This window comes from Crocodylus porosus, unplaced genomic scaffold (assembly GCF_001723895.1).
Source record: "Crocodylus porosus isolate Cpor-Errol unplaced genomic scaffold, CroPor_comp1, whole genome shotgun sequence".
Classification (NCBI taxonomy): domain Eukaryota; kingdom Metazoa; phylum Chordata; order Crocodylia; family Crocodylidae; genus Crocodylus; species Crocodylus porosus.
Genome location: NW_017728905.1, coordinates 2,634,604 through 2,660,774, shown reverse-complemented (window position 1 = coordinate 2,660,774; position 26,171 = coordinate 2,634,604). Strand labels below are relative to the sequence as shown.

General features: G+C 53.2%; 1 protein-coding gene across 3 annotated transcripts in view; it reads right to left on the bottom strand.

The window, feature by feature from the left end:
- The window catches only part of ADAMTS10 (ADAM metallopeptidase with thrombospondin type 1 motif 10), a 69,699-nt gene that overhangs the window by 14,361 nt on the left and 29,167 nt on the right, over positions 1-26,171 (bottom strand). For all 3 annotated transcript variants that reach the window (XM_019557072.1, XM_019557074.1, XM_019557073.1), the window contains exons 8-15: positions 25,914-26,019; positions 24,674-24,820; positions 21,855-21,996; positions 17,750-17,857; positions 14,662-14,807; positions 13,643-13,706; positions 13,063-13,165; positions 1,004-1,137 (exon numbers count right to left, since the gene is read on the bottom strand). In XM_019557072.1, coding sequence (XP_019412617.1) covers positions 1,004-1,137; positions 13,063-13,165; positions 13,643-13,706; positions 14,662-14,807; positions 17,750-17,857; positions 21,855-21,996; positions 24,674-24,820; positions 25,914-26,019 — 950 coding nt within the window. The remainder of the gene's footprint in view (positions 1-1,003; positions 1,138-13,062; positions 13,166-13,642; positions 13,707-14,661; positions 14,808-17,749; positions 17,858-21,854; positions 21,997-24,673; positions 24,821-25,913; positions 26,020-26,171) is intronic.

Sequence of the window (26,171 nt, the reverse complement as noted above, 5' to 3'; positions counted from 1 at the left end):
CTCTTCTCCTTCAGAAAGCAGCATTTATAGACCTCCAGATACCATTTCAAAGTACCCAGAGGAAGGAAGGTTCAAGAGGCTGATCATTAACCCAGCCGAGGACCTCACTTTGCCCTTGGAGAACAGAACAAAGAGCAACGCCTGTTCCAGGGCCTGGAGCAACACAAGAAACAAAGAAATGTCTGTGTTTTTGCTCCACAGGGCATGTCCCACAGGTAAGCCAGGTGCTTTGGGCAGTGACAGGAAAGCCAGGACCCCAGGAAAAGAAACTCTTGGCTTTCGTCTCCATCAGCTGCTGATGGCAAAATATAAGATCAAGCAACAGAAGAGCCGTTCTTTCCCCCATCTTTAATGTGTCTATCCCTCTCCCTCCCTCCTTCTGTCCAGCGAGCAGGCACCCTGCACCTGTCTCCGTCTGTGCCCCTCTGGTTCAGGAAGGTGTCGAGTAGCTGCCACAAGGAGGAGAATCCAGAGGTGCCACTGGGCACTCGAGTGCTGCGGGTGGCAGTCACACGTGGGCCAGCATCACTGCTACACCGGCAGTAGTGCAGCTGCTGCCCCTTTTGCACCCGCTCCACACCCGCTTTGTTGCACTACTGGTTGAATCATGTCAATGACCAATGTCGGTAGCATATTTGGTGTGAGGGCTTCCAGAGAAGCAGCGAGGTAGAAGAGAGCGTGCTAAGAAAGCCAGGGCAGCCAAGGAACGAAGGAGCAGAAGGAGAAAGGAGGCAGGGTGTCCCAAATACAGGACTGTGGTCACCCTCCTTGAGCTGCGGGGATGGGAGGGCTGTGTGGCTCCAGCCTTGAAGCAGCCTTTGGCAGCCTCAAGCCCCACTGACATCACTGCTGAACGTCAGCCCCCACTGCATATGTCTAGGGTTCATGGAGGCCACTGCTGTATTTTCCACGGACAGCACTGGGATGTGGAGACTCCAGGAGGAAAGCACCTTCCAGGGATCCCCAACCCGCCCTTGGTCCTTCTCCAGCAACCAGAAAGTACCTTGCACTCCCCATTGACGCAGATGTCATTGGAGTCCTGCCGGCAGGGGGTCCCATCCACCACAGCCGCAGCCCTCTCCGTGTAGAAATTGAAGCCCTCGGCCAAGCAGTTGAGGGAACAGGCTTTCACACCCCCTAGAAGAGAAGAGGAAGACCATTCAAATCACTCTAGACCCAAGGGGCTGGCTCCACAAACACAAAGGCTAAGGGCAGAAGTTACACACAAGTCATCAGAAACTGGTTTAAACCTGTAAGAGAACAGAAGATCAGTGCACATAAACCAGTTTCAAGAAGGCTGAAACTAGTTGAAGATAAACCTGGCTGAATGTCAGATCAGACCCAGCGGATTTGGGTCAAAGCGGCAGATGAAACTTCTGTCCCAGAGCACAGAGGGCAGAAAGGATCACAAGTTCATCACTGGGGAGCTGCCACCTTCACCCCTGTCTCCCCTCCTGTTATCCTAGTCCGTGCATGACCAAGCTAGGCTCAGGCGTCTAAGAGCTGAAGCTGACCCACTGCTAGGATTAGGCCAGTAAAAAGGCCTGGATGGGAAGGAGAAGTCCTGGTTCAAGACTCAGTCCCTCACTTCGGGAACATTACAGAGGTCCTATCTGCAGTTGCTAGCGAGGGAGCTTGCTTCCCGGGCCTGTGCTGCTCTCTACTGCTCACTCTGGGGACTGAAAGCCCAAACCTGGAGGCAGTTCTCTCCTATCCCCATTGCTGCGGGGAGGAACAGGTCAGGCTGCCAAGTGCTCCCCTGGATGCATGGCCAAGGGTAAGGTGAAGCAGAGACTGCAGCTTGCATGTGACCTGGGCTCAGGAGATGGAGGTGGCACAGGCCCATGTGTACAGACAGGCAGATGGCAGGTACGCACAGACCCCGGGAGCAGGCAGGTCTCCTGGGACGCTGCCGCAGAACGGACACGGCCAACAGCAGCAGATGTTTCGTCTCAAGCAGGTCCCCTGAGACGAGCACGGAGTTCCCCAAACTTCCCAGTCTCTGGATCCTGCAGCCTCCGGGGGGAAGGCGGGCAGACACACGGCGCCTGCTGCAGACCCTGTGCTGTGCCTGCACAACCCCCCGAAGGGCAGCAGTGCCATCCGAGAGCCTGTCTATAGGCCATTATCACTGTAGGTCCCAACCCCTAACTGGGGGAGGCTTGGGGAGGGGCGCCTGAACGTGGCAGCCTCACCGCCTGACACACGCAGCACACAATCGGGAGCCACGTGACCTGTGCTAATTCCCGGAGGAATGTGTTAGGCCTCCTGAGGAACTGGTGCCTTTGTATGAACTAGAGTCTTTAATCAGGGTTGCAGCATGGCCATGAGCTGAGCACGCTCTCCTGTCGGGAGCATGGCATGGGGAGGAGAGGGTCCACTATTCTCCCACCCCGCCTTTGGCACTTGAGCCTGGATTCCCCCATCACCATTCATAGCCCGGCTTCTGATGAGGACAGAGAGAAGCTGACCTGCAGGGTGGATGCACCCACTGACACCCAGGTGAGGGCAATGATGATTGCAACCACAATAATACCTTGCTCTGGCCTATTCATCCCCAGATCTCGAAGCGCATGGCAAAGGCCACCCCTGGCCTCACGAGTAGGGCAATGGGAAGGAAATGTGGATCGTTAAGGGGAAGGGGAGATGCCTGTGGGGTGCAGCAGGGGAAATGGCAAAGCAGAGGGTTGTCGGGTGAAGTAGGTAACCCCATTTATGAGCCCAATTCAGCTCTCACTGCGGCCAGGGATGGCAGGACCGGGTCCGGATTTGTCACAGGGCTGTGACGCAGGATGAAGTCTCACACCTCCAGGCTCGGCTGCTATTCTGCAGAGCATGGGAAAGTTGACCGCTCTCTTCCACCGCATCGGTGGCTAAGCTGCCTTGCAGTTTCTTCCCGTGCTGCCTTCTGCAGGATTAACCCATGCTGGGGGCAGAAGGGATGAGCAAATGGAAGGATTTTCAAGAGCAATTCTCCCTCTGGTTTAGAAGTACCATATAAATGCAGGGCTGGAAGAGATTTTCAGAAGTCACCCAGTTCACCTCCCTGCTGAGCAGGATTAGATGTTTGTCATGGAAGAAACTGGAGGAAAATGGTAAGAATTTCCATCTGGAGAACAAGCTGGAGGCTGTGGCAAGGCCAGAGCAGATGAAGAACTAGGATGAGCTGAGCCCCCTTTTTCCTCTGGGACAAGAGGAAGCCAGACAATGGTCTAGATCTCGGTTAACCAAGATATGTCCTCCTGGCTGGATCTGGCCCATGGAGCTGTCATCTGGCCCAGGGGCTCCTCTTGGAACCAGACATTTGGTGGGGGGGGAGCAGCGGCAGCATTAATTGCCATAGCTCCTGAACTAAACCTGCGCTACTCACTCGGGTTGGTCACCACTGATACAGCATAGCAGAAAAGTGGGGGGAGGATCAGTTCAGTGAACCTGCTGTGCTAAAAAGAGGCTGCAAATGGGTCCAGACTCGATACCTCACCCCAAAGGGATTCAGCAGTGTGCAGGATGCTCGCACTGAGCGGCATCCCCTAAAGCCAGCTCTGTAGGGTGCATCAACACGAGATGCTACAACGCCGTAGCATCACCAGGCATGACCCGTGATGGCAACGCTACTGTGCAGTAGTGACGAGCCGCTGCGCAGTAACTCATTGCTACTGTGCAGCAGCATCTCAGAAAATCGGGGCGGTGACGGTACTGTGCAATACTGCCCGTTACTGCACAGGCATTTAGCACCCGGTTAAGCAAGTACTCAATGACCGCATGGTAACAACTGCATAGTCCGCCGCTCACGTAGATGCAGCCTGTGGCTATTTTTCTCCCCGGCACCAGTGATGCTACCTGGTTGGGTGAGGACACATGCAGCTGTGAGGACATCTGCAAGCCGTTACTGAACTTCAAAGGGGCAGATGCGGGGACGGGGGGCCCGGCTGCATCTCAAAGCCTGAGTTCAGTGACAGCAGAGGAGGGGGAAGAAAGAGTCATGCCGGGGGAGGGAGGAGATGGCCGAGGGGAGCTCGGCTGGCCCAGAGGTTAGCTAGCAGTTGGGGACGATCACTTGGGGAAAGGGTCCTCTGGGAGTCCACCTCTTCCAAAGCAGAATTGGGGCCTATTAAAACCATTTCCCCTCGAACTTTCTACATTTCCAGAGAAAATCATGTCCCTGAGAGTTTCTGGATGGACTGTGCTAGAGAGCAATCACGAGCCAGGTAGAACCAAGAAAGCTTTCTTTTTTGGGATCGCCACTTAATCCGGATCGGGGGGTCCCTCTGAAAGCGAGTCTCCATGGCCCACTCAGTCCTCAGCTTCTTATTTGAAGTTTGGCAAAGTCGGACATTAAATACCGAACCCCTCACTCCGATACTAGATATTTTTAAGTCAGGGTTCGGTGTTTCTATAGAAGTTACATTCCAGCTCTGACAGGAGTTATCTCAGGGAGAGATTATAGCCTCTTCTCTGCAGGAAAACAGACAAGATGACCACCATGGTTTCCTTTGCTGTCTAATCTACAAACCTGAGCTCATCCGGATCCCGTCGCAAAGATGCCCATCCGCTAGAACGCAAGTGAGAGCACCGCTGTGTTTCATGGAAGCCACTAAATCATTACTGCTGGCTAGCGATATTGGGATATTAGGTCACTATTAACCTTGGATGCATTCGGACTCATGGTTTGAAGGCTGGAGGCTCAATGTCCCACCACCAGTCCCTCAAGCCTGCTGGTCCTCTGCTGCAATTTTCATTTTCTTGGCCACGGTATCCCAAGACTGTCTTATTCCAGGCAGAACTGGAAGCATGAAAAGCACAGCTGCATCCTGTAAGCGTAGGTTGGGAGGTGCCCAGGCGGGAGCCTGGCAGCGAGAGCCGTCAGTCACTTGGTCTAATGTAAGGGCTCAGTTGCCCATTCCTCTTGAGTAGTCATGGCCAAAGGATCACCCAACTTGACCTTCTCAAATTCACGTCGTGCTCTTCTCCGATTTCTCTTACTCTTCACCTTGAAAGCCAAACTGCCCCCGCCTTGGCAGCTTCTTCTGACTCCCCGCGCGCCCGTGAGACCACCCGTTCCAGCTGTCCTGTCCTGGGAGGCTTTCTCTGCGATGAGGAGCCTCGAAACGCCTGAGTGCCCTTTCCCTGCTCCCGGGAAGGACTCACCATTGAGACGCACAATGGCAATGGCATATGCATCGCGTCGTCTCTCGTCCATCCAGCCTAACACCTGATCGGGCACTTCTGCCCGGTGCTTCTGGGCGGTCAGCAGGTGGCTTGGCCTGGCTGGACAGTGACGACACCTAGCGACGAGTCAGAAAAGCCCACCAGTTTGTCCAGGGAGATTAAACGCAACACAGGGTCCATTGGCCCCAGAAGAGGCCCCTCGCTTTTCCTTTTGTGTCTATGACTTCTTTAAGGCAGCCTTTCTTCCACCACTCGCCTACAGGATTGATTACACAACAAAGTGGAGCAGGGAAACAGCCAGACACGGGGGTTCATTTCAGGACTCTCAAATGTTTTTTTAAACTGTTACACACACACACAGAGTTTCTCCTCCTTTCTGGTCTCTGCCTACCCTGTAGGAGAAACGAGACCAAATGCTGGCACCTCACTCCAGCTCCCTGTTAAGCAGCTCAACCATGACACGACCATATTTCCTTTCTGTTTCTGTGTGTCCTCCACTGCTGCTGTTTCTAAACACTTTCTTTCCTATAATACTCCTCCGGTTGTTGCAAGCCTAGACCCCCGCTCACCGTGCAGCAGCCCAGACTCCTGCAGCAGCGACCAACCCAGAGTGCAATCGTCACAGGCTGGAAAGAGGAGCCAGCAGGGAAAACTGGAATGAAAAAAAATAACAAGAGGGAGAGAAAAAAAAAAAGAAGGGACCTGGACCTGGCGGCGTGAAGGCCGAATTCTTTCCTTTGCCTTCCGTGCCCCAGCTTTGTTGCAGCGCCTGCAAACGTGGGGCACAGTGTGAGAAATGGGGAGCAAAGGAAACACTGGCATGCATTTCTCACACTGGATGCAGCCAGGCTATGGTTTGCAAGGATCTCGTCCTGCAACGGAGATGCTCTCTGTGTTTTCCTCCTTGCCTTTGGTGTCGTACAGCCCAAGCAGATTTTTTTTTTTTTGGCGTGTGGGGAGGATTTTGCTTAAAACCTTTCAAACTTGCCCTTCTCTCTAAATGCAATCGAGAGAGAGAAAGAGAGAGACTTCCAGCTGTGGCCAGCTCAGCCTGGCTCCTGTCTTCCTATGGCACACCAGCATCCTGCCTAAGTCTTGGCTCTGGGGCTGTGCATAAAGGGAGCCCAGCTAGCAGACAGGCAAGCTCACCGGGTAGGTGAGTTGGGACCGCCACCTCCAGCGACAAAAGATCCCGATGCTCCCCGGCCTGCCTGGCTTGCTGCTAAATGCAGAACCAAATTGTTTGTTCTGCTCTGTTGAGCCACAGCTGGTGAGGCGAATAATCACCCTGCTCAACGGGCGAGAGGAGAGGGGCACGGCAGCTCGGACTCCGGGTGGCAGAGAAGGGGGGACTTGCTCCCAAGGGTGAATCGCTCAGGACGAAATGGGACGGCGGATTCTGTCCCCTTGCTCTCGCTGCTGGCACCGGCCGTGACCTCCGGTGACACGCAAACGCCAGGCCTCCCGTGCCGCGTTGCGGGATCCTGGCGGAGCCGACAGGCAGCAGGACTGGGATCCGAGAGCCGAGGCTCGCTCTCTATCTCTGTTCCTCACATACTCCAGACAAGTCTCTGCTAGTCTCCGTTTCCCCTTCGTGTCTCTGCCTAATTAGGGTCAGGGAACAGTTTTTCCTCCAGGTATGGGCAGCGAATGCAGAATTAAACCACCATTTCACTCTGGGACCACGCTGCCTCCATCATAGCCCTCGCATCTCAGCTCCGTCCCCGGGCTGCCACCTGGGCGCGTGGGGAAGGCACCTGCCTTACATGTCGAGCGCTCTGCTGACAGCGAGCACATCTCGGGGGGCTCTCACAGCCCGGCATGGCCCAGGCCGGGAAATCTCTGTAAGCAGAAGGTGGCTTACAGGACCCATCCCTCAGCTGGCTGTTTGGCTGGGAGAGTTCCTCTTTCCCTTGAAACAACCAAAATATTGCTTTCCGAGAGAAAGAAAATGGGGGAGGAGGGTTGCAGGGGGGGAAGAAATATCCTCCTGCCCCCTTCTCAGCATTGCTCCTTAAGGGCCCAGTCCAAAGCCCACTGAAGCCAGCGGGAGTCTTTCCACTGATCGCATGCGTGTTGGCCAGGCCTGGATGGGCGCTGCCTCGTGAAGCCTTCCAAGCCGCGTGTATCTGAGGAGGAGCATGGCAAGCCGGCTGCACTCCCACAGACCAGTGGCAGCGCAGGCTGATATCCCTGCTCCGGTGCCAAGAGAAAAAAATAAACAGGCCTTGAAACAAAGCTACTCAGCTCTGTCCCGAGGCACGAGACAAGTGGCTTGCTAGAGACTCCTTGTTCTTGGCTCTGGCCGTGGGCATCCTGTTTGCCCTGCTTTGTTCAGGATGGCCCGTCCCTTGGCTCCTCCACTGTCCTCAGGCCCATGGAAGATCAATGCCTTCCTTGAATGCCTCTATTTGTAGCATTTGCAGTGATGGCACCTGCAAGCTTGGGACAGCGGCGTTGCATGCCCTTTACACAGAGACAGTGTGGAAGGGCTTGCTATGCACCGGGGAATGACTCAGGGCTGGCAAAAGACACCAGCCCTGGAGACGTGGCTCTGATCTCATCCGTGGACCGTGTCTGGGGGAGTGGCTGCTGCACCCGGGCGAAGGGTCCAACAGTGTCACTTTTCTCAGTGTTTTGCATGTTTGGTTCATCAGAAAGAAAATGGAAATGAAGACGCCCAGCAAGTTGCACAATGCAGTTGTCTCCCCGGGGCTCCCTTGTTGGACGCAGCCAGGCTACATTTTGCTAGGATCTCGTCAGCTCAGCAGGGCCAAGGCCTGGTCATGTCTGGATGGGGAAACAGCTCGATGCGGCAGCTAAAGGAGGTGGCACTTTGCTCCAAGTCTGCTCTGAAGTAATAGCTCAACATGGCCCCAGTGGTGCCGGCCTGCTGTAGTTACCGTCATCCGGGGGACAGACAGGATGGAGGCTCAAAGTCCCCCAGGAGTGTTAACCCGGGTGTCCTGGTGCTCCAACAAGGGTTATATGACCCAGCCAAACTCTGGCTTATACTTTCTGCAATCCCACCAAAGTGAGCATGGCATCACCTACACCTGCTCAGCCACAGCTTGAACAGCATGATTAAGGTCAGCATTTAGATGACAGTGTGATCCTCGAGGCAGCCAGGGCAGGATTTGCCTCGTTCTGTTTCATTCATTTCCACGTGCAGCTTCCCTCCTTCCTTCCTGGAGCTGCCCCGTGGCAGAGCTAGGAACCCAAATCTGGGTGAGCAGCCTTCTGGGACAGATGTGCACCAGCGCCCCAGCAAAGCACTGACATGGCAAACGAACCGAAACGATGAAAGGCAGCGAGCTCCTGCCTCCAGGGTGCACGGCTGAAACAAATCAAGGAGTACGACGAACACATATACCTCATCTCGGCGTTCGCACTGGCTGGGGGTGGTCCACGGTCCTGCCCCTGGCATAGTCTCATCCCACCTGGCTGGCAGCTCTTCAGCGACGGATGCCTTAGAGGCCTCATCATGGCGCTACGGGTCCCAATCCATGTTTGTAAGAGGCTTTGGTGATCCTCGGATGACTTTCCAAATTAACAGTGTAACAGTATTAATTCTGTGCCTTATCCTCTCCAGCTAGACTGGAGATGCCCAGGCAGGGCTGCAGACTGACTCTCACCAGCATCCTTTGGAGCTGGGCTTCCCCACACAGGATTGGGGAGGGCAGCCCAGACTCTGCAACTGGTCATTTCTGCTCAGCAACTTCCAGTGGGAAATGGGGGTTTCTTCCCCACGCACCCCATGCGATGTGTGCCCCGTGTGGGATCTGCACGCGTGGCCCGGTTTGCATGTGGCATGCAGAGCTAAGGGGAGCATGAGCTGCTCGGGCCAGATGGGCCCTGTGTGCTCGCTCTGGTGCACGGGGCTGCTCTGATCTGGTCTGCAGACCAGCTCCACATCCCTCTTTGTGGGTTGGATGACTTTGACATCCACGGGCCAACTGAATCAGAGGTGCGCAAGCGTTCATGAGCAAAATCCTGCTTCATCAGGTGCACTGAAACTAGTTACTAGAAACTAGTATCGATCACAGCTGAATTGGGCTGAAAGGGATCAAGAAGAAGGAGATGAGGATGATCTGTATATGGTTGGGGCAGATGCTTTGTAACCCCACTGTCCTCTCCTATGGTGCAATCTTTTGGCATCGATGTGGTTGCACAGGCAGAAATGAAACCCATCCCAAGCTCAGTTAATGAGGTGATGTAAGAGCCAGGAGAGAGCCCGCTGCCCCTTTCCTACCTGCATTGGCCCTGCAGGTGTAGCAGGGTGGAAGCCTAACGCGTGTCAGTAATATGGACAGACGCGGCTGTGACTACATGCAGGGATGGGCCTGCTGTGCAGGAAAAGGACGTTTTGACACGGTCCTTCCTAGGGCAAAACCGTCCTGGACAGCTGATTCTCCAGCAAATCTTTCCAATTCTGCATCCTCTTCCGAGCAGGGGGGAAATAAAAAGGCGGCAGTGCCCCAAAAGACGAGACTCGCCGGTAAATGGCACGCCAGTTCCAAACAGAAAAAAGCCTTGTCCAGAAAACATGAATCAGGATCAAAACCCTGGGCTCCTTTGCTTTGCTCCACCATGTCCAAAATCAATAAGAACACGAACCAGGCTGGATATCGACATTTGTCCACAATGCTTTGCACGGAGGATGTGTGTTTGTGCCTCCTACTCATCCTGTGCCATCAGGAATTGAAGCCCATTGCTATTTAGGATGAGCAAGCCCTCCTGTTTGCAGCAGGGCCCTGTCCTCGCCACCCCCTGCTGACCCCGAGCGCCGTTCCACTCTCCCTTGGCTCCGGCCGTGGCCAAGAGCAAAATGAATAACTAAGCGAATACAATTCAATAAACAAACAATTAAAGCCGCTCCACGAGGTATCTGCTGACTGTTAAAGTCTGAACGGCTGAGCTCAGCGCTTCTTGCTGGGCCCGTGCATCCTACGCTCCTGGGGTCTGGGCTCCGGGACCGTTATAAATCACCGCCAGGAAAACACGCCGTGCCGGCCCCATGCAAAACCCGAGCTCCGCTTGCCAGCGACCTGGCGGCTGGCGCCAGCTTTCAGCAGCCCGCTCCTGCTCTCCCCAGTCTTCGGCAGAATCGCCGCCCCTTCCCAGTGCAAACCACGCGCTTGTCAAGCTGCCAGTTCCCCGTGCAGGGGACGGCTCCTCGTTTAGCCAGGGCAGTCACAACAGCAGTGACTGTGCTGCTCGGGCTGGCCTTAGGGGGAGACCTGACCCCTCTGGACCCCATGCCAGCCCCTCGGCATGGCACTCGTGTGGGCAGAGTGGCAGCGTTGAGGTGCAAAGGCGAGCATGGCAGTCACACGGGCCGATCTTGCCGGGGGAGCGGGCACGGAGCTGAGAGCTGACACTAGCTCTCCGACAGGAGCCTTGCTGAAGAGGGAGGAGGAGGAGGCTTTGAGGACTGGACTCCCCCAGGGCATGAAGCAACCGCCAGAGGAACAGCTCCACGACAGCATCCCTGAAGGGGCAGAGGGTGCTCAGGAGAGATCTAGCATGGAGCAGAACGTGTCCTGTGGGTGCTCCAGGCCTGCCAGCAAGGCAGGGTTAGATGGCCAACATCCTACTGATCTCTGCTCACAGGCTTACTGTATGCCCGTGGGAGAGAAGGGGACTTGACCCACCTTCCTCGCAGGAAGACAGACATGGGGTGGACCAGGTCAAGCAGCCAGGCGAGAAGAAGGGAAAGCGGAGCCACTGATGCTCCGAGAGCCGGTGACACCTGTGCAGGGTGAGGGGACCTGGAGCAAAGGCTCTGGGGTGCTGCTAAAATGTGGGGGTGAGCAAAACAACAGGGGAACAACGGGAGAAAAAGGCAGGACAGTGCGGGCACCTCGAGAGCCTCCTGGCCTCCTGTTTGGGGAACTTCTCCCTGTCTCTTCGCTTGCGTCAGAGGTGAAGTTGGGCACAGTGCAGACTGTCTCGAGGATGTCGTGCCAACTCCCGCTGAGCTACACTGGTACCCAGGGTTTGCACGCCCAGGTGCTGCTGCTAGGAAGGGCACACCGCACTTAGGCCAAAGATACTCCCAAGTGGAAAATAACTCTAAGCATCCTGCTAGTGCCAGCATCACCACTGAGTGCTGGGGGTGTCCTCTGGGTCCCTGTCTGCCCTTACCACCCTGCACCTTGCATCTTTTCATCTCTTACACCTAGCCGGTGAGGAGTAGGCCTGACAGCCATCACCATCCGACACGTTCTCCGCCTCTGCTAACTGGAAAGCATGACTGCAGGTTGCACAATATCCCCAAGGCGTTCCTGAGGTCTAGGATACAGCACAGGAACAATTAGCCAGCAGCCCAGATACTAGATAGGACTCAGGAGACTTCAAATCTAGTCCTACTTCGGCTTGTGTGATCACAGGCAATTCATTTCCTTTCTCAGTGTCACAGTTTCCCCAGCTGTTCACGGGGATAATGACACTGACCTCTGTACAGGGCTTTCAGGGTCATGGATGAACCCACTACAAGAGCTGAACATGATGATTATTATTCACCATTGACCACAGCAAACCTGGACCTTGAGAGTCCCAAATGCCTTCCGGATATTAACTCAGGAAGCTTCCTAACCACCCGGGAGGAAGATGAGCTGTAGAAATGGGGAAAGTGAGTCACAGAGAGAGGCAAGGACTTGGCTGTAGGTCACAGATGTGTCAGGGCTGTGTGAACAGGCAAGGGCCCAGGTGCACGGGGCTAATTGTTCATTATACTCAGTCCTGTGTTCACACCATGAGCCCAAGCCTGTCCCCGAGTTGGGAGTCTCTGAGAAGCCCCAGCAAAGGCAAATCCATAATTCAGTTCCACCCCCCAACCCAGCATCCGTCGGGGTCTTTGTCTGCCTGACTTACTGCTTTGCAATTTTATTACATTTTTATTGATCTATCCCCTGCAGCCTCAGCACATCTGTTCCTGATGCTGGGTCCGTGCTGGGAGGAAGGCTTATTTACACAGCTGCAAAGGATTTCCCCCCGTCAAGTTCATTAACTACATGAAGGAGACACACTGTTCTTTCTCATTATTAAAAGATTGCTGCCACACAGCCCTCTTCCCACCACTTTCTTCTAGCCACGTGTCTGCAGGACACATTCGAATGGCTCTAAGGGAAGAGAGGGGCACCGCCACTACTCAGGCATCTTAGGTCCCTTCCCAGGTGGCTGCATGTAGGACCTGAACTATGCAAAAAGGTGTGCAACACCATGTGGCTAGGTGCATTATGGGAGCTTCTCACCTCCTTTCCTACCCTGCCAGGTGTTGGCTATTGCCAAGCACAGGATATGGGACTGAATGGACTAGAAGTTTGCACTGCTCTAGTAATTCCCAATGCGATGTCTCTAGGTCTTGTATTTATAGGCCTCAATGTTTAAAGAAACAATCGGACCCCAAGAAATAATCTAGACAGCTCAGATCCTGCTGGGTACATATGTTTTCCTGCCTAGCAAGGAATTAAAGGGCCCGCTTCCACGGATAAGGGTGGCGTCACATTGCTGGCAGCTGGTCTGCGATGGGCAGCGCTTCATTCGGTGTTGTGCAAGAGTCACTCAACGCATCCACGGAGGCAGCATTTAAAAAATAGGATGCCAAAGGCATGGGGCTGCACTGAACGCTGCACAGGTAGGATTGGCTTGTGCGAGATGGACTAATGCAGGTGGGAAACAAATAGTGAAGTCGTGTGCGGGAAACTGAGGAGCACTGGTAGGAACAGAGACGTTTCACCCCTTGGGCGAATTGCAAATCGTTGCAGAGAGTGGGGGGAGAGAAGGGGGAAATGGCTCCCTGATAAGACTTCACCCCAGCTTTGGCTGCCAGAGCTTGAGGGCAAGACGCAGCAGGATGCAGGAAAGAGCCCCGTGGCCTGCGCCACTCACCTCCCCGGTACGTCTTCCACGTGTAGTATTTTCCTCGGAAGGGAACGTTATCGAACTCGGAGCACTGCAGCTCGCGGAAGTCCTGGGAGCCAGGAGGGCAGTCCTGCGGGGTGCAACGGCCAGGGAGATTAATGGCAAAGACCCCAGCACCCACAGGACACCTCGCAGAGCTGTGTTCAACTTAGCTTTAGTCTAAGCACTATTTCCTTCTCTTCTTCCCTTGTTAATATCTTTCTGGGCTGTGCTACATAGTCCCTCTCCTTTCTGGCACGGGTCAGCAGCTCCCACACGCCACCCTCCTTTAACTACCCAGGGCAGGAGCATGGAGCTGCTTAAGCCCCTCTGAACGCAGTCTCTCCGACTGCTTCGTGGCTTCTCTCCGTTCTGCCTCCAGCCCGTCGATACCTTCCCGCGAATCCCAACCCTGCGCACAATCCTCTTGCAAGAGGAATTGTCACCTGCCTGCTTTGTGACATGCTGCCTTGTGCCCGCACCTGCCTAAGCCTGGGCAGCAGCCCTAGTGCACTGCAAGGCCATGCCCACTGCCCACGGTCTCCCTCAGAGCCCCAAGTCCACTTACATCGGTGTTGCACGACCGGTAGCGCTTCCGTTCGCCTAGGCAATATTTCCCTCCAATGGTTGGCCTTTAAATAGGGAAAAAGAGGGCGGCTCAGTGCGGTGGGCCATGCTGTGAATACTTACTACCATAAGCTGCTACTTGCACCCCTTCCACCGACCTGCCATGTGGCAGTGCTATTGTTTTTTCCATAGCTTGCAGCCTTTGCTGCAGCACTGTCCCAGGTAGGAGAGAAACTCCTGTTGTAGGGCTTATCTCAGAAGTGCAATCTTATGGGAAACCTAGTGTACTTCAGATAAGTAATCGGAGCCAATGCGTTGTCCCGTGAACCTGATGGTACATCTACATTGCGGCTGCAGTAGTGCTGCAGCACAGGGGAGACGTGCCCCTACTAGGTTTAAACTAGGCAGCTCCGGGAGTGCCAGCCACGGAGCCAGGGCAACACAGAGACTGTACTTAGGTGGGTTTCTTTTTTTTACTTAGATGGGTTTTGCAATGAATTGCAACTACTTAGATTTTTTTTTTTTTTACTTAGACGGGTTTTGCAATGAATTGCAACTACTTAGGTGGGTTTTGCAATGAGTTTTGCAAGCCCACCTTGAGCGAAGGAACTTGGAGCTGGGCATGTCTACAATATAGCACAAGTGCAGCAGTGACTGTGCTTTCGCTCTACCCTCAGCACACCCACTTGTGTCCTGCGATTCAGCCCAGGCGCTCTGCCTGTGATGATCTCCTTAGAAGCCAAGATCTCTGCCGAGCACAGACTGATTCTAGCTCCTGGTGATCTGCAGGGGCTGCGATGTGTTCAGGAGCTGACTTCCAGGAAACTCATCTCTCCAGACAGAGGGCTGGAGCCTGGCTCTCCAGATCAGGCTGGCAAATACAGTGCTGCCCTTTGCTGCTTGGGGACATTGCTGCTTCATTCCCTGCCACTTGGACCAGTAACCCAGCCAGTAATGACAGGGTGAGGAATGAGACAGGGTGCCTACAAGGCAAGAAGCATGCATGAACAGTTCACCTACCTTGGGCTGTCACACTGGCGGAGGGAGAATGACACTCCTCCCCCACATGTCCTGCTGCACTCCCCCCAGGATGACCAGGTCCCCCAGGCGCCGTCCACGCCCTCCGGCCGTGTGCCAAAGGGCACACACTCCCTCTTGTAGCACCACTGGGGAAACAAAGAGCCTTAAAGACCAAGAACATGCAACCTCCTCCCAGAGAGGTCCCCACCCCTGGGCCAGGGCAGCTGAGTCAGGCTGTGGCAGTGCGAGGGGGTTAGGACCGTTCGTGGACATGAAGAAAGTCAGGTGAAGTGCTGGGTCTCATCCTGGTTGAGAAGGTGCAGGGGCAGATCACGCATGGAGGCCATCCAAGGATGTGGGGTTTTCAAGTCACTCAGGGGTAGGTCTGACTCTGGGATCTTGGGGACCTGTTGAAAAGGCGGGGGGGTGGATCCCATAGCCACTTCTCGGTGAACAAAAGGTAGAAGAGGCAGGAGAAAGAATGATAGTTTGGGTGACTCCTTAAGGACTGGGGCTAGACTGGTTATGTACTGCTGCCTATTGACCAGGCATGACCCTTAGAAATACAGTTTCCAAGCATCTCCCAAGTGGAGGGGAGACCGTGATCATTTATCTGTTCCCAACGACCACTGCTATGGGGGCTTCACACCATTATTATCCATATGTTCTGCTGGGGAGCAGCAAGGGAAGGAAAGAAGATTTGAGGCAGACAGACATTGATCCTGGGATGGGGTGAGCCAAGAACGCCCTTCAAGCATTAACAACCTGCTTTCCTTAGAAAACTGGGTCTTTGGGCTCCCAGCCCAGTTCTGCAGGTTGAGACTGTTCAAATGGGCATCCCAAGAGCACCCAATCCCTTTGGTGCTCCTCTGAGTAACAGGGGTGATAGCCGACTCATTTGGAAAACATTTTGGTTCTCAGAAATGGGCTTAAGCTGCACCATACCCAGACCCTGATTTCACTGGATGGAAGGGGAGGTGTGTCTGGAGTCACAGTTGCTTTTGAGAAATCTTAATGTCAATCCACATGTGGACATGGATTTCTGTGGATGGCTAAAGAAATGTGATTGCTTCCCTGGGGGGTCCATCTGACTGGCTGAATGACCACCCTCACTCTTGCCACCAGCCTGGTACATTGGGTCGGTATAGGTTTATGTGCCCTGTGTGTGAAATGCTGCTGCTCTGTTGCAGCAGTGGCACCAGGTGCAGAGCCCTGAGAGTTCAGGCCCGCTCTGCTCATCACAAGATGGGTAAGAAACACCCCTGGGGAGTGCTCAGAAAGATCCCTAAAGACAAAATCACTGTTTTCGTATAAATAAGGAGAGCCCCACCCTGGAGGCACCATAACAGAGTCAGACTTGGGCTGCCTAGATATCTTATAGATGCCTTAGCCTGGAGGGCTGGTAGATCACAGGAGAGAAGTCTTTATGTGCCCCCTATAGTATAGCAGTTCCTCTCTTCTTTGCTCAAATCACTCGATCCTTTTCTCTCCCACCAGCCAACGGGGGAACTGCCAGCATTGACCTGAAGCAGCAGCTCTACAAACTGTTCCAGTCTGGGGGCTTGCCCAACAGGAAAACCAATGGGGGGAAATAGCCAAGGTCTTGCTAACCAGGAGCTCTGACTAATGGGGATTCAAATAATTAATACTGGCCAGTAGCATCTCACATGAGGCTCTCAAATCGCTTCATAACCACTAATGGGTTGAGCCTCATCTCATCCGGAAAACCTGTTTGTGCAAACAGTCATGCTGTTGCAGTGCTGGAAAGGGCAAAAAATGTGATGTGTACAAGTGCCCATAGTCCCCACAATAAGGGAGGGGAACCTGCAGTATAGAGAGGTGAAGTCACATGCTTAGGGTTACACAGGGAGCCAGTGTCAGAGGTGGGACTGGACCCTAGGAGACCAAGTGCTGCAATAACTAGACATATTGCTTCTCTTTCGAAGTGGGTTGCTTTGTTAGATGGAAAGATGGCCAACAGGGAAAAGACAGAATGATGCATTTTCAGACTCTGCCTCTTTTCCTGCATGTGAGACTCATGAGCTGTTTAAGAGTTTGAAGTTCATTCTTGACTCCTTTTGCAATGGCTTTCGCCTGCTAGGAAAAACACACCTCTGTTACACTAGGAATGCTCCAGACCTCATTCTCTGTTGCCCTAGACACCACTTGCAGCTAGCCAAGGCAGAGCAGGTCATTAGCACTTGGAAGTAGCTGTGCTTCACGCTTGATATGCACTGGTGTAAATGGCTGCACAGAAAGCTGGCAAACTGGGAATCAGGCCCTTAACATTTAAACCAGGAAATCCCTGCTGGGCCAGGTAGTCCTGTGGTGTCTGTTCCTGCCCTTCACTGGATGGCATGCAGCTGACTATGTCTGGAACGGATGGTGACAGCCCATTTCACAGGCTGACATTTGCTTTCAGCAAATATTCAAGCTTAAAAAAAAAAAATCTCCTTACTTGAATGTTGGCACAGGAAATTCTGAGCAAACACAGAAGGGGTGTGAGCAGCATTAAATCAAAATTCACTTTCAAAATGAATAGTCTTGGAAAAAAGGCCACATTCAGCTGCACATGAAAAATGAGGCCTACTACTAATACCTAGCGCTTACAGAGCACTGTTCATGAGCGGCTCTCAAAGTGCTTCAGCAAATAATTGCCCCAGTTTTACAGATGGGGAAACTGAGGCACAGAAAGGGAAAATGACTTTCAGAGCTTGGAATTGAAGCATGTTTCAGCCTAGTGCTCGAGCCACCATCACAATACCCCTCCTTCTGCCTTCCACCCCACTTCTGGCCTGCGCTAGGCCTGACCAGACTTTGCGGTGAGTTCTCCAGGACTTCACGCTGGGATCACCGAAGAAGTCAGAGATGAACTGAAACACAGTGAGAGCTGGGCATGGAGGCTCTTTGGGAAGTTCCAACTTCCAGCCTTCCTCTCCAAGGACTACGCCTGAGCACCGGATGCCAGAGCCAGGGGTGGGCGAACCACGATCTTGAATCAGCCCCGCACTCATGCAAGCAGTCAACATGCTCGTCACTGGGAGGACCATTCACTGCCAACTCACTCTGGTGCCCTCGGCTTCCTTACCCCCTTTTCAATGGTATTGGTTTGGCAAATGGTCCCCTCGGCTGCAGGTATGCTGTTGGTAATGCAGCGGTTGCTTTTGCTCAGACACCACAGCTCACTGCAGACTTCCTGTAAAGAGAGATGTTGGCAGGGGGTAGGGAGGAAAAAAAAAAGAAACAGATAGAGCCAAGATTAGGAATCACTTGCGGCTGCGGCAGCTGGGGCGGTGAAGCGGTGCTCTGGTGATCACGAGAAGGTGTAGCTGGCTTGGGACGGTCTAGGACAGGGGCAGGCAATTATTTTGGGTGGAGGGCCACTTACTGAGTTTTGGCAAGCCATCAAGGGCCGCATGACAGGCAGCCAGGGGCAGCTAAATATTCATTTCCGACATTTTTAGGGGCCCTGTGGGCCAGACAGAAAGGCCAGGTGGGCTGCACCCTGCCTGCGGGCCACATTTTGCCCACCCCGGTCTAGGACCTGGCGCATTTTAGGCAGGGAAGCAACACAAAGATGGGCCCATGTCCTGAGAGATGCTTCGCTCTCGCAGCCTACTTATCAATAAGAGCTCAGCACCTCTTGGCATCCAGCCCAAGAGCAGGACTGATTCTGCATTGATCAGGCATTCAGATGAGGAGGTGGGCCAAGGGAAGAGTTTCCCAAAATTTACCCCTGCTTTCAAAGTACCGAAATGACATGAGTGCATCAAAACTGGCTCCCCGCACCCCAGATTTCCATTTTTACCAGAGAACACATATCCCAGGAGATCTGAAGAAGTCCAAGAGTAACCCAATCTTACCCTTATAGTCAGGGGACTGTCTCCTTCTTTGGGTTGTAGTTAGTAATGATAAATACAGAGATCTGATCACAGCTCCTTTCTGTCACTCAGATCAAGTTGGGCAACTGGTTACCCCCAGAGGCAGCAGCATGCTGGAGGGCAAAAGCTAGCGCAGGCAGCAGCTTTATGCCCTCTCTCTCTGGCCTCACCCACGCATTTAGGGGATGCATTGGGATGGAAGAGACCCAGCGAAGAATCCTTGCACTACAGCAATCACCAGCCAGCAACATAGTCCTAAAGGACACATTGTTGGTGATTGCATTTAGAGCTGCTTTTAGGATGCTCAAAATTACGCTAGCTGCTGCACTTGCCATCCACTAGCCAGCTCCAAGACTGGGGAAGAGGGAAGATGTCTTGCTTCTTCATCTCTCACCAAGTGCTGTATGGAGTGCTGTTTGGCCAGAAAGGGCCCTGACATTCCTCTCCTCCTTCCAAGAGGCTCTATCTGAGTTCCAGGTCCTTCAGCGCAATTTCACCCTGACCTCTAATGAGCTCCAGGCAACTACAATTTCCCTCAGCTGTGCCTTTTCTTCTCCCAGGCAATTTAAAACGCACCCAAGAGCCAGCCTCATCACAGAGATGCTGCAAATCCATTGCAGATGCTAAATCAGAACATGCAGAGCCTTGGAGCCTGCTTGCCCCCTAAATCATCCAAAGTCCAGATTTCATCACCTGCAAACTGCAAGGCAGTGTCTAGCATCCACGGCCGAGCCGGCTGCCAGATCATCATCATGATCCTTTTGTTATTAGAGCAAGCCTGTTTGAATCCTGAACTCTTACTCAGAAAATGACTCCCTGGGAATTAAACTGGGTATTAAAAATAGAAAGATAGGGGTTTTTTTCTATGGAAGAAATGTTGAGATGGGAGAACAGGCTCTGAAGGGCTGCAGCCCTCTGTGAACTCAGCTGGGGTATGTCAGAGACATCCAATGTGCAGAGCTATAGAGCATGGCTTGTAAGACAGAAAAGGTTCCCTTCCCCAAGCTGGGTCTTTGCTCTCATCTCTACATCACAGACTTATCAAAGCAGGATCCTTCTGCATTGTCCTGCTGCACAGTGAGGGACAGCAGCTCGGGCAGTTCTTGCAGTTACCGAGATGACCAGGCGCTGAGGAGCAGTAGGAAGAATCAAAAGCAGCGCACGCTTACAGGGGACGCAGGCAGTAGGATCTAGTATCATGACACTACAGTTAGGGCTTCTCCAGAGACACACGGCCTGGAGGATTACGGCCTCCTGCTATGCATATCACGTGCTTAGGCAGGCTGGCCACGATCCTAAGGTCAGCCAGGTAACACGGCAAATCATCAGCATTGCACACTCCGCCACTGGCCCAGCACTGCTGCTGTGCAACAAGGCAGCAGCTTTCTGTCCTCTGGCTCTAGCCTGCCCTTGGAGCCCGAAGCAGTGGGCCTTGCAGGCCACCTACCCTCCATCAGGTAGCAGGCTGTTCAGCATCCCTTTCTGACTTGCTTTAGCTTTTCAGGGTGGGATTCTTTGGTCCCTCTGAAGCCTGGTCCTAAATAGCCACCGCACCTTGCGTGAAACTCTCTTGACTCAGTGACTGGGAATCCTCTGGGCTAGTGTCAAAAGGGAGCTAAGGTGTGTGCATTATTACTGTAGTTACCATAATGAGGTGCAGGGAGAGGACGCTGTGATTAAGAAAAGGAGTCCGCAGCGTGATTCAGGAACCCCGCTCCCCGCTGGCGTTCTCCGGCCGGTGGGAAGGAGCAGGGCACTGGACTCTGGCTGCTTCTCAGTGGGATGCGAGCACCAACCTCCCTTGGCAAATCCACATGACTGGGGCTTAGACTGGCAGAAGGGCGTCCTCTTTGCCTGTTGAAATGGGTGTCTTCCCTCCTTCCTTCCTATTAGCCGTGTCGAGCTAACACTGGAACGGGAGTGGGAATAGAGTCTATACCTTCATGCTCAGCACGGACCAAATTGCTTGCTAAGCTAACCAGCTCCCCCTGTGCAGCAGCTCATAGAGGGGCATGGGATTTCACAGGAGTCACTGAGGGCATACCACAAAGATGATCTTTCCATGCAACTTTTTATGTTATACACTACAGCATCTGGGCTCCTACTGTCCAAGTAGTTTGTTTTAATGGTTAAATGCTCTCACTAGCGTGCCTTTTCTCACTCGAATGCGCCTGGCTTCAGCTTCCAGGTGTTGGTTCTTGCTCTGCCTTTCTCTGCCAGGTTCAAGAGGCCAAGGCTACCTCCCGATGGGTCCCAGATAACGGATGATATTCTCTTGCAGCCCTACCAAACTGACAGATCCAACATAGTTTTAAGAGCATGAGCCGGAAACGGTTCTGCCACAGGCATTTGATAAAGTGACCAATAAAATTCAGGTTTCAGGCTCTCTTCTGTTGCTGATGCCGTCGGAAGCAGAGAGAATCCCGCAGGGTGTCTGAGCTCCAGGGCCAGCTGGAAGCGCTGCCAGGGAAAACAACCCCGCTTTGACTTTTAAGCAGAATGAACTTGTGGGAGTTGCCAGTGGACTCAGAAGCCATTAGTAGCAAATCATGCTCGGGATGGTAATTGCTGCAGGGGAACCGCACCTATGGGGCTCTCCGGGTGAAGGGTCAGGCTGGCCCTGTAAACTGAGAGCAACTCCGTTGGCTTTAGTAGACTTTGGCTTTGCACTGGAAATCCATGTCTGGGGCCCATCCTTCTGGTGGGTTGCCTTTTCTAACCTGGCTTTGCTGCTCCACAGACCCACCAGTGGTGAGCAGAGCTCCTGATTTGGCTTCAGGCCCTACATTTTACTCCCCATGTGGGAAGAAGGGGCTCAAGAGCACGTCCCTTGGGACAGTCTCATCTGAGCCAGGCAGATATTCGGAGATGGCCTCACCAAGGTAGCATGCCCACTGGAGAGGTTTTCCTTAGGATTATGCATGGGCCAGGAATTTGTATAGGCCACGATTTCTATAATGCCTCCCTGCCTCCACCCATCAACTGAAGAGGGTATCGGATGAATAGCTGGCAGCCTGGTTTCCCTCTACAGCCCTCTGATCCCCAGGGAGCCGGGATGTTACGGGAATTAATCGAACGCCTCCCATCAGGCAGAGCCGATGGAAACGGAGCCGAGCGGATCTGCAGATCTGGCCTGGCCCCCGAGCAACGAGGCAAAGCTCACGGCGGCGGTGCGAGTGCCTTCCATTTTAAGCGAGACAGCAAAGCATCGTGGGTGGCAAAAGAAATGCACCAGTGGCCCAAGCCCTTCGCCCTGCACAGCCCTGCCCTCCACTCCCTTGGAACCAATAGTAAAGCAGGAAGGCTCTCTACCCCGTATTTACACTGGCGAGATTTAACTCCGTACTGGAAACTGCACTGCTCATCCGCATCATAGGCCTGCCCTGGAGCCACGGTTGGGTAGATGAAGTCTTGCTTGGGAGGAGCATTGTTCAGGCATAATCCCATCCCTGAGCTGGAGGGGAGAAAAGACAAAGAATCACTAATGGGAAACTCTTGTAGATGAACAGGAGGGTTGTGACCAGGGGCTGGGAGCGAGTGTCAGCTGAACTGCTAGCAACCCGGAGCTAAGCATTGAGAAGCCTTGCTATATTTGGAGCAAGGGGTGTAAGTGGGGTATGCTTTCCCGAGGTCTCTCAGTACCTCCATGCCCCAGGCCGGGCAGCTGGGAAATGCCAACACTGCCATGAAAATGAAATAAAATGGGGAGCAAATGAACGGTGCCTTTCTGGACTTGGGAAAGGGCTCCCTTTGAGTTTTCAGTGAGGGGCTAAACTACACCGATGGGGCGTAGAGATACTAGACAGAGGGAGTGAGGGATTCAACCTTCTCCTTACCTGACTGACACTAGGGATAGGTCAAACTCTGGACCTGCATTGCAGGCTCCCGCTTAGCTCTGGAGCCGCGTGATTCTGGGGTTTCAGTTCTATGCATTATACAGGCTGAACAGATGAGCTCACTTCACATGGGCCCCCAGGTAGCAGGGAAAAGGTAGGAGAAAGAGTCAGGGAGGTTAGTTTGGGGTCCAAAATATAAGGCCGTGTCTTGGAGAAAGGGACCTGTCTCTCTGTGACATCCCAGATGACGGTGGCCAAATCCAGGTTGGGCAATATACGCTAACTGGGGACCTAAAGCTGGGCACCTAACTCCACGTTTGGGCATTAAGTCCATGTTACAGTGCTGAGCCTTCACCGATCACAGGGCTGTGCATGCACAGAGTGTATGTTTAGGAACCCAAGTCTGGCAACAATGATCTGAAACTCTGGACGGGACTTTCAAATGCCTAAGGGAGTTAGGTGCCCCCTCCCAAAGGCCCTTCTGGGATTCTTTTCCTCTGTCTGCACAATGGAGATTACACTGTCCACCACACAGGACTGTTTCTGGGGTTTGACCAATCTTATTATAGTGTTCTGAGATCTAAGTATTATGGTCCAGATACAGCAAAGCACTTGGAGCACAGGCTTCATTTCAGGGACACAAGCGGTCCCAATGCCCACAAGATCTGAAGCCCTGGCCTAAAGGGTTTGTGTCCTATCGCCAGCACTTTCCACCAGTAAAGAAGCCCTTTGGATACTGGGATTTTTGGACAATGCATGGCTGGATGGAGCAGGTCTAGGGCACTGAGAACTTCTAGCCCTCTTCCTCATGTGCCCGGAGGGAAAAGAAGCAGCTGCCCTTGCAAAGCTCTTTGTCCGGAGTGACTGTAGGGCCACGTAAGTGTAATGAAGAACAATAGCTGGAGGTGCTGAATATGGAAACCCCTCACTCTTCCTGGCCTCTCCTATTTGCCAGGTCTTAATTGGATCATCCAAGTTTTGCAAGAACGATTCCTCCTTGACCCCCCTGCCTTGCAGCCATACCCTTTCCTTAAATTGAAGCCCCTGCCATCACTCCCAGAGCCCTGAGTCCCAAAGCCTTGCAGCAAGTGAGGTCACTGGCACAGGGGAGCATCTCCAGCTTACAGAGTTAAGCGAGGGCGGAGAGAACGTATGGTAAGGGAGCGCACTGTAAATTCACCGCTCTCTGCCAACCCAGCTGAGACCTTGCAGGGTTACATGAGGACAACAGAAGTTGCTGCAACAGGCTCCCAGCGCTGCAGGAGGAATGCGCTTTGCTATGTTGTGGGTGCAGGGGTCACAAGGAGAGGTTTCTGCTGCAGCCAAACATGAGCTGCCAGACCTGGAATTTCACGGCAAGCCCCAGGTCCCGGCCAAGCTCGCTGGAACGGAGGGAAAGCTCAAGGCCTCGGGATCCGTGAATAAGGTTTGCATTTGTAACACTCCTCAACAATTCCAGGGCGAGGGGCTGAATTACCTCCTTTCCAACTGGGCTCCAACCCTGGGGCTGCTCCAAGACGGGACCTGCGCCTGAAGATCCCAACTCACTGTTTGCTCCTCTTTGGCTTATATTTAAGCTGGACCTAGTCTTTTGAGTAGACCCAAGCACCCAGATCCCACCAAAAAAATAAAAGCCCTTTCACAGTTGGTCCAGAGCAGTCCCTTCTTGATGGAAAGACTGAAGATGACACAGAGGGAGACCCAGTCTATGACAGGACAAGTTTCAAAAACAGCTCCGTGGTGTAGGAGTACAGCCCTTCTGAAAGGCCTAGGACTTCCGCTCCTAAATCTCAGTGGCGTCTCTGAACATCTCTTCCCAAGTTGTTTAGGGGCGCCTTAAAATTGATCCTGCAATGGATGGGGAAGCCTGTCTGTACTGCTTGGATAGAGAGAGGAATCCAGTCTCCAGCACACCTTTCCCCACTACATAAACTCCGCTCCCTGCTTCCTGCCTGCCCTGGACTCCTTTCAGACATCCCAAGGAGCCACTGATTTCTTGGTGAAGCTCCTGGAAGTGTTGCTAAGGTCTCCATGCTGTGGGGCAGGGTAAATCAGGAGGTTAGTGTCTTTAGCAGATGATAATGCAAGCAGTGGAAAAAGGGAGGAGGAGGAAGGAGAGCAGGTTCGTGGCTGGGGAGGATCTGGAGGCTGGGAGCCAGGGAACAGATTGTGCATGGGGTGTGTGCATGTGGGGCAATCTCCTGGGCTTTCCCTTCCTTGTAACTCACTAGTGGAGGCTGGAGAAGGATCTCAGCTGTAGGGGAAAGGGAGAGCATGACTAGCGGGGTTTCTTACTCCAGGAAGCTGGTAATATAATCCCTGCTGCACGTGGACCATACAAAGGGGTTGGTCTTCATGGTGATGTGAGCAGCCATGAGCTTGGCTGTTTCCTGCCCACGAGAGCCACAGGTGTTGCCGACCCCATCGTGGTTCATGCCGAATCTGGAGAACATCACAAAAACAACAAAGACATGAGCTGCACTTGATGTCCCTCCTGGGTGTCCTCGGACTGCAACCGGGGAGGCCAGCGTGTGACGGGATATTGGGTCTGGCCCATCTCCGAAGGCTTCGATGCACCCCAAGGGGTACGGCAGTGGTGGACAAACTCTGGCTCAGTGAGGGGAAGCCTTTAGGGTGTCACCATCCAGATGTTGCTGCCCCTTCTGGGAACCTCCTTGTCTTCTGACCTGCCCCCCGGTTGTCCCCAGCCTCCCACCTCACTGCCGTTTCCTGCCCGACGCTCAGGCCAACCATACGATGTTGTGTGTCGGGCAAAAATCCCTTTCTGATCTATGGAAGTGGCAGCTAAAAACCCAGAGCACAAGGCTGGGCTGTTTTTAGCTTAGCCTACCTAAATACACATGATCCCGCTTTTTTTTTTTTTTACTGAGGTGCACAGCTGAGCAGGATTACCTACTGGGTTGAAGACATGTATGAATTATTATTACTTAATATTTAGGTTGAGGCATACTGCATGTGCAGCAACTGGTCTTAACTGGAACTGTTGTGCTAGGTGCTGCACAAACACCATCAGTAAAAGCTCTTGTCCCAAAGAAGGCTAAAATGTCAAGGTACTATTGCTCCTCAGGCTTCAGGGCACAGGACAATTAACAATGAAGGCCAAGGAGAAATTTCCCTTCCATGCGCTATAGTTTGTTCAGATACATTAGGCTTTTTGTCTTACTCTGAAGCTCTGAGCACTGGAAACAGGACATTGGACTGCATGATCCATTTTCTGGCCAGTATGTGCAAGGAAGCAAGACATCAGAGCACAGGCATCGGTGGTGGGATCTGGTAGAGCAGGCGTCTGGGGCCAGCTGGACTTTGATATGATCTGGTTGGGCAAGGATGGGGAATATTGGACTGGACAGACCACTGGTCCAATCTGGCATGGCGGTTTCTGGATCTTTATGATGACATAATGCTCTTTTTTAAAATAGGATTGTAGAGCTTGTTACCAATAAGGATAGCCAAAATAGGCATGTTTTTCCCTTTAAGGGATTCCTAAGGGGACTCTTCAGGGAGCAAAACTCACGTGTGGCCAATCTCATGGGCAATGGTGAAGGCCGTTGCCAGGCCAATGTCCTCATTGATGCTGCAGCTTCTCTCTCGCTCGCACATTCCTCCGACCGGGGCCAGCCCTAGGAAAGGCAGCTGCCGTTAGCATGGGAGGCTGGCTTGGAGAGTTTGCAGATGTGTGCAATGATGCACAGAAAAGGGCTGTTTCAGGGCTCAGCAATGGGCTTAAAGCTCGCTATTTGTTGTGAGCCTTAACCTCGTGTTACTGTCCTGA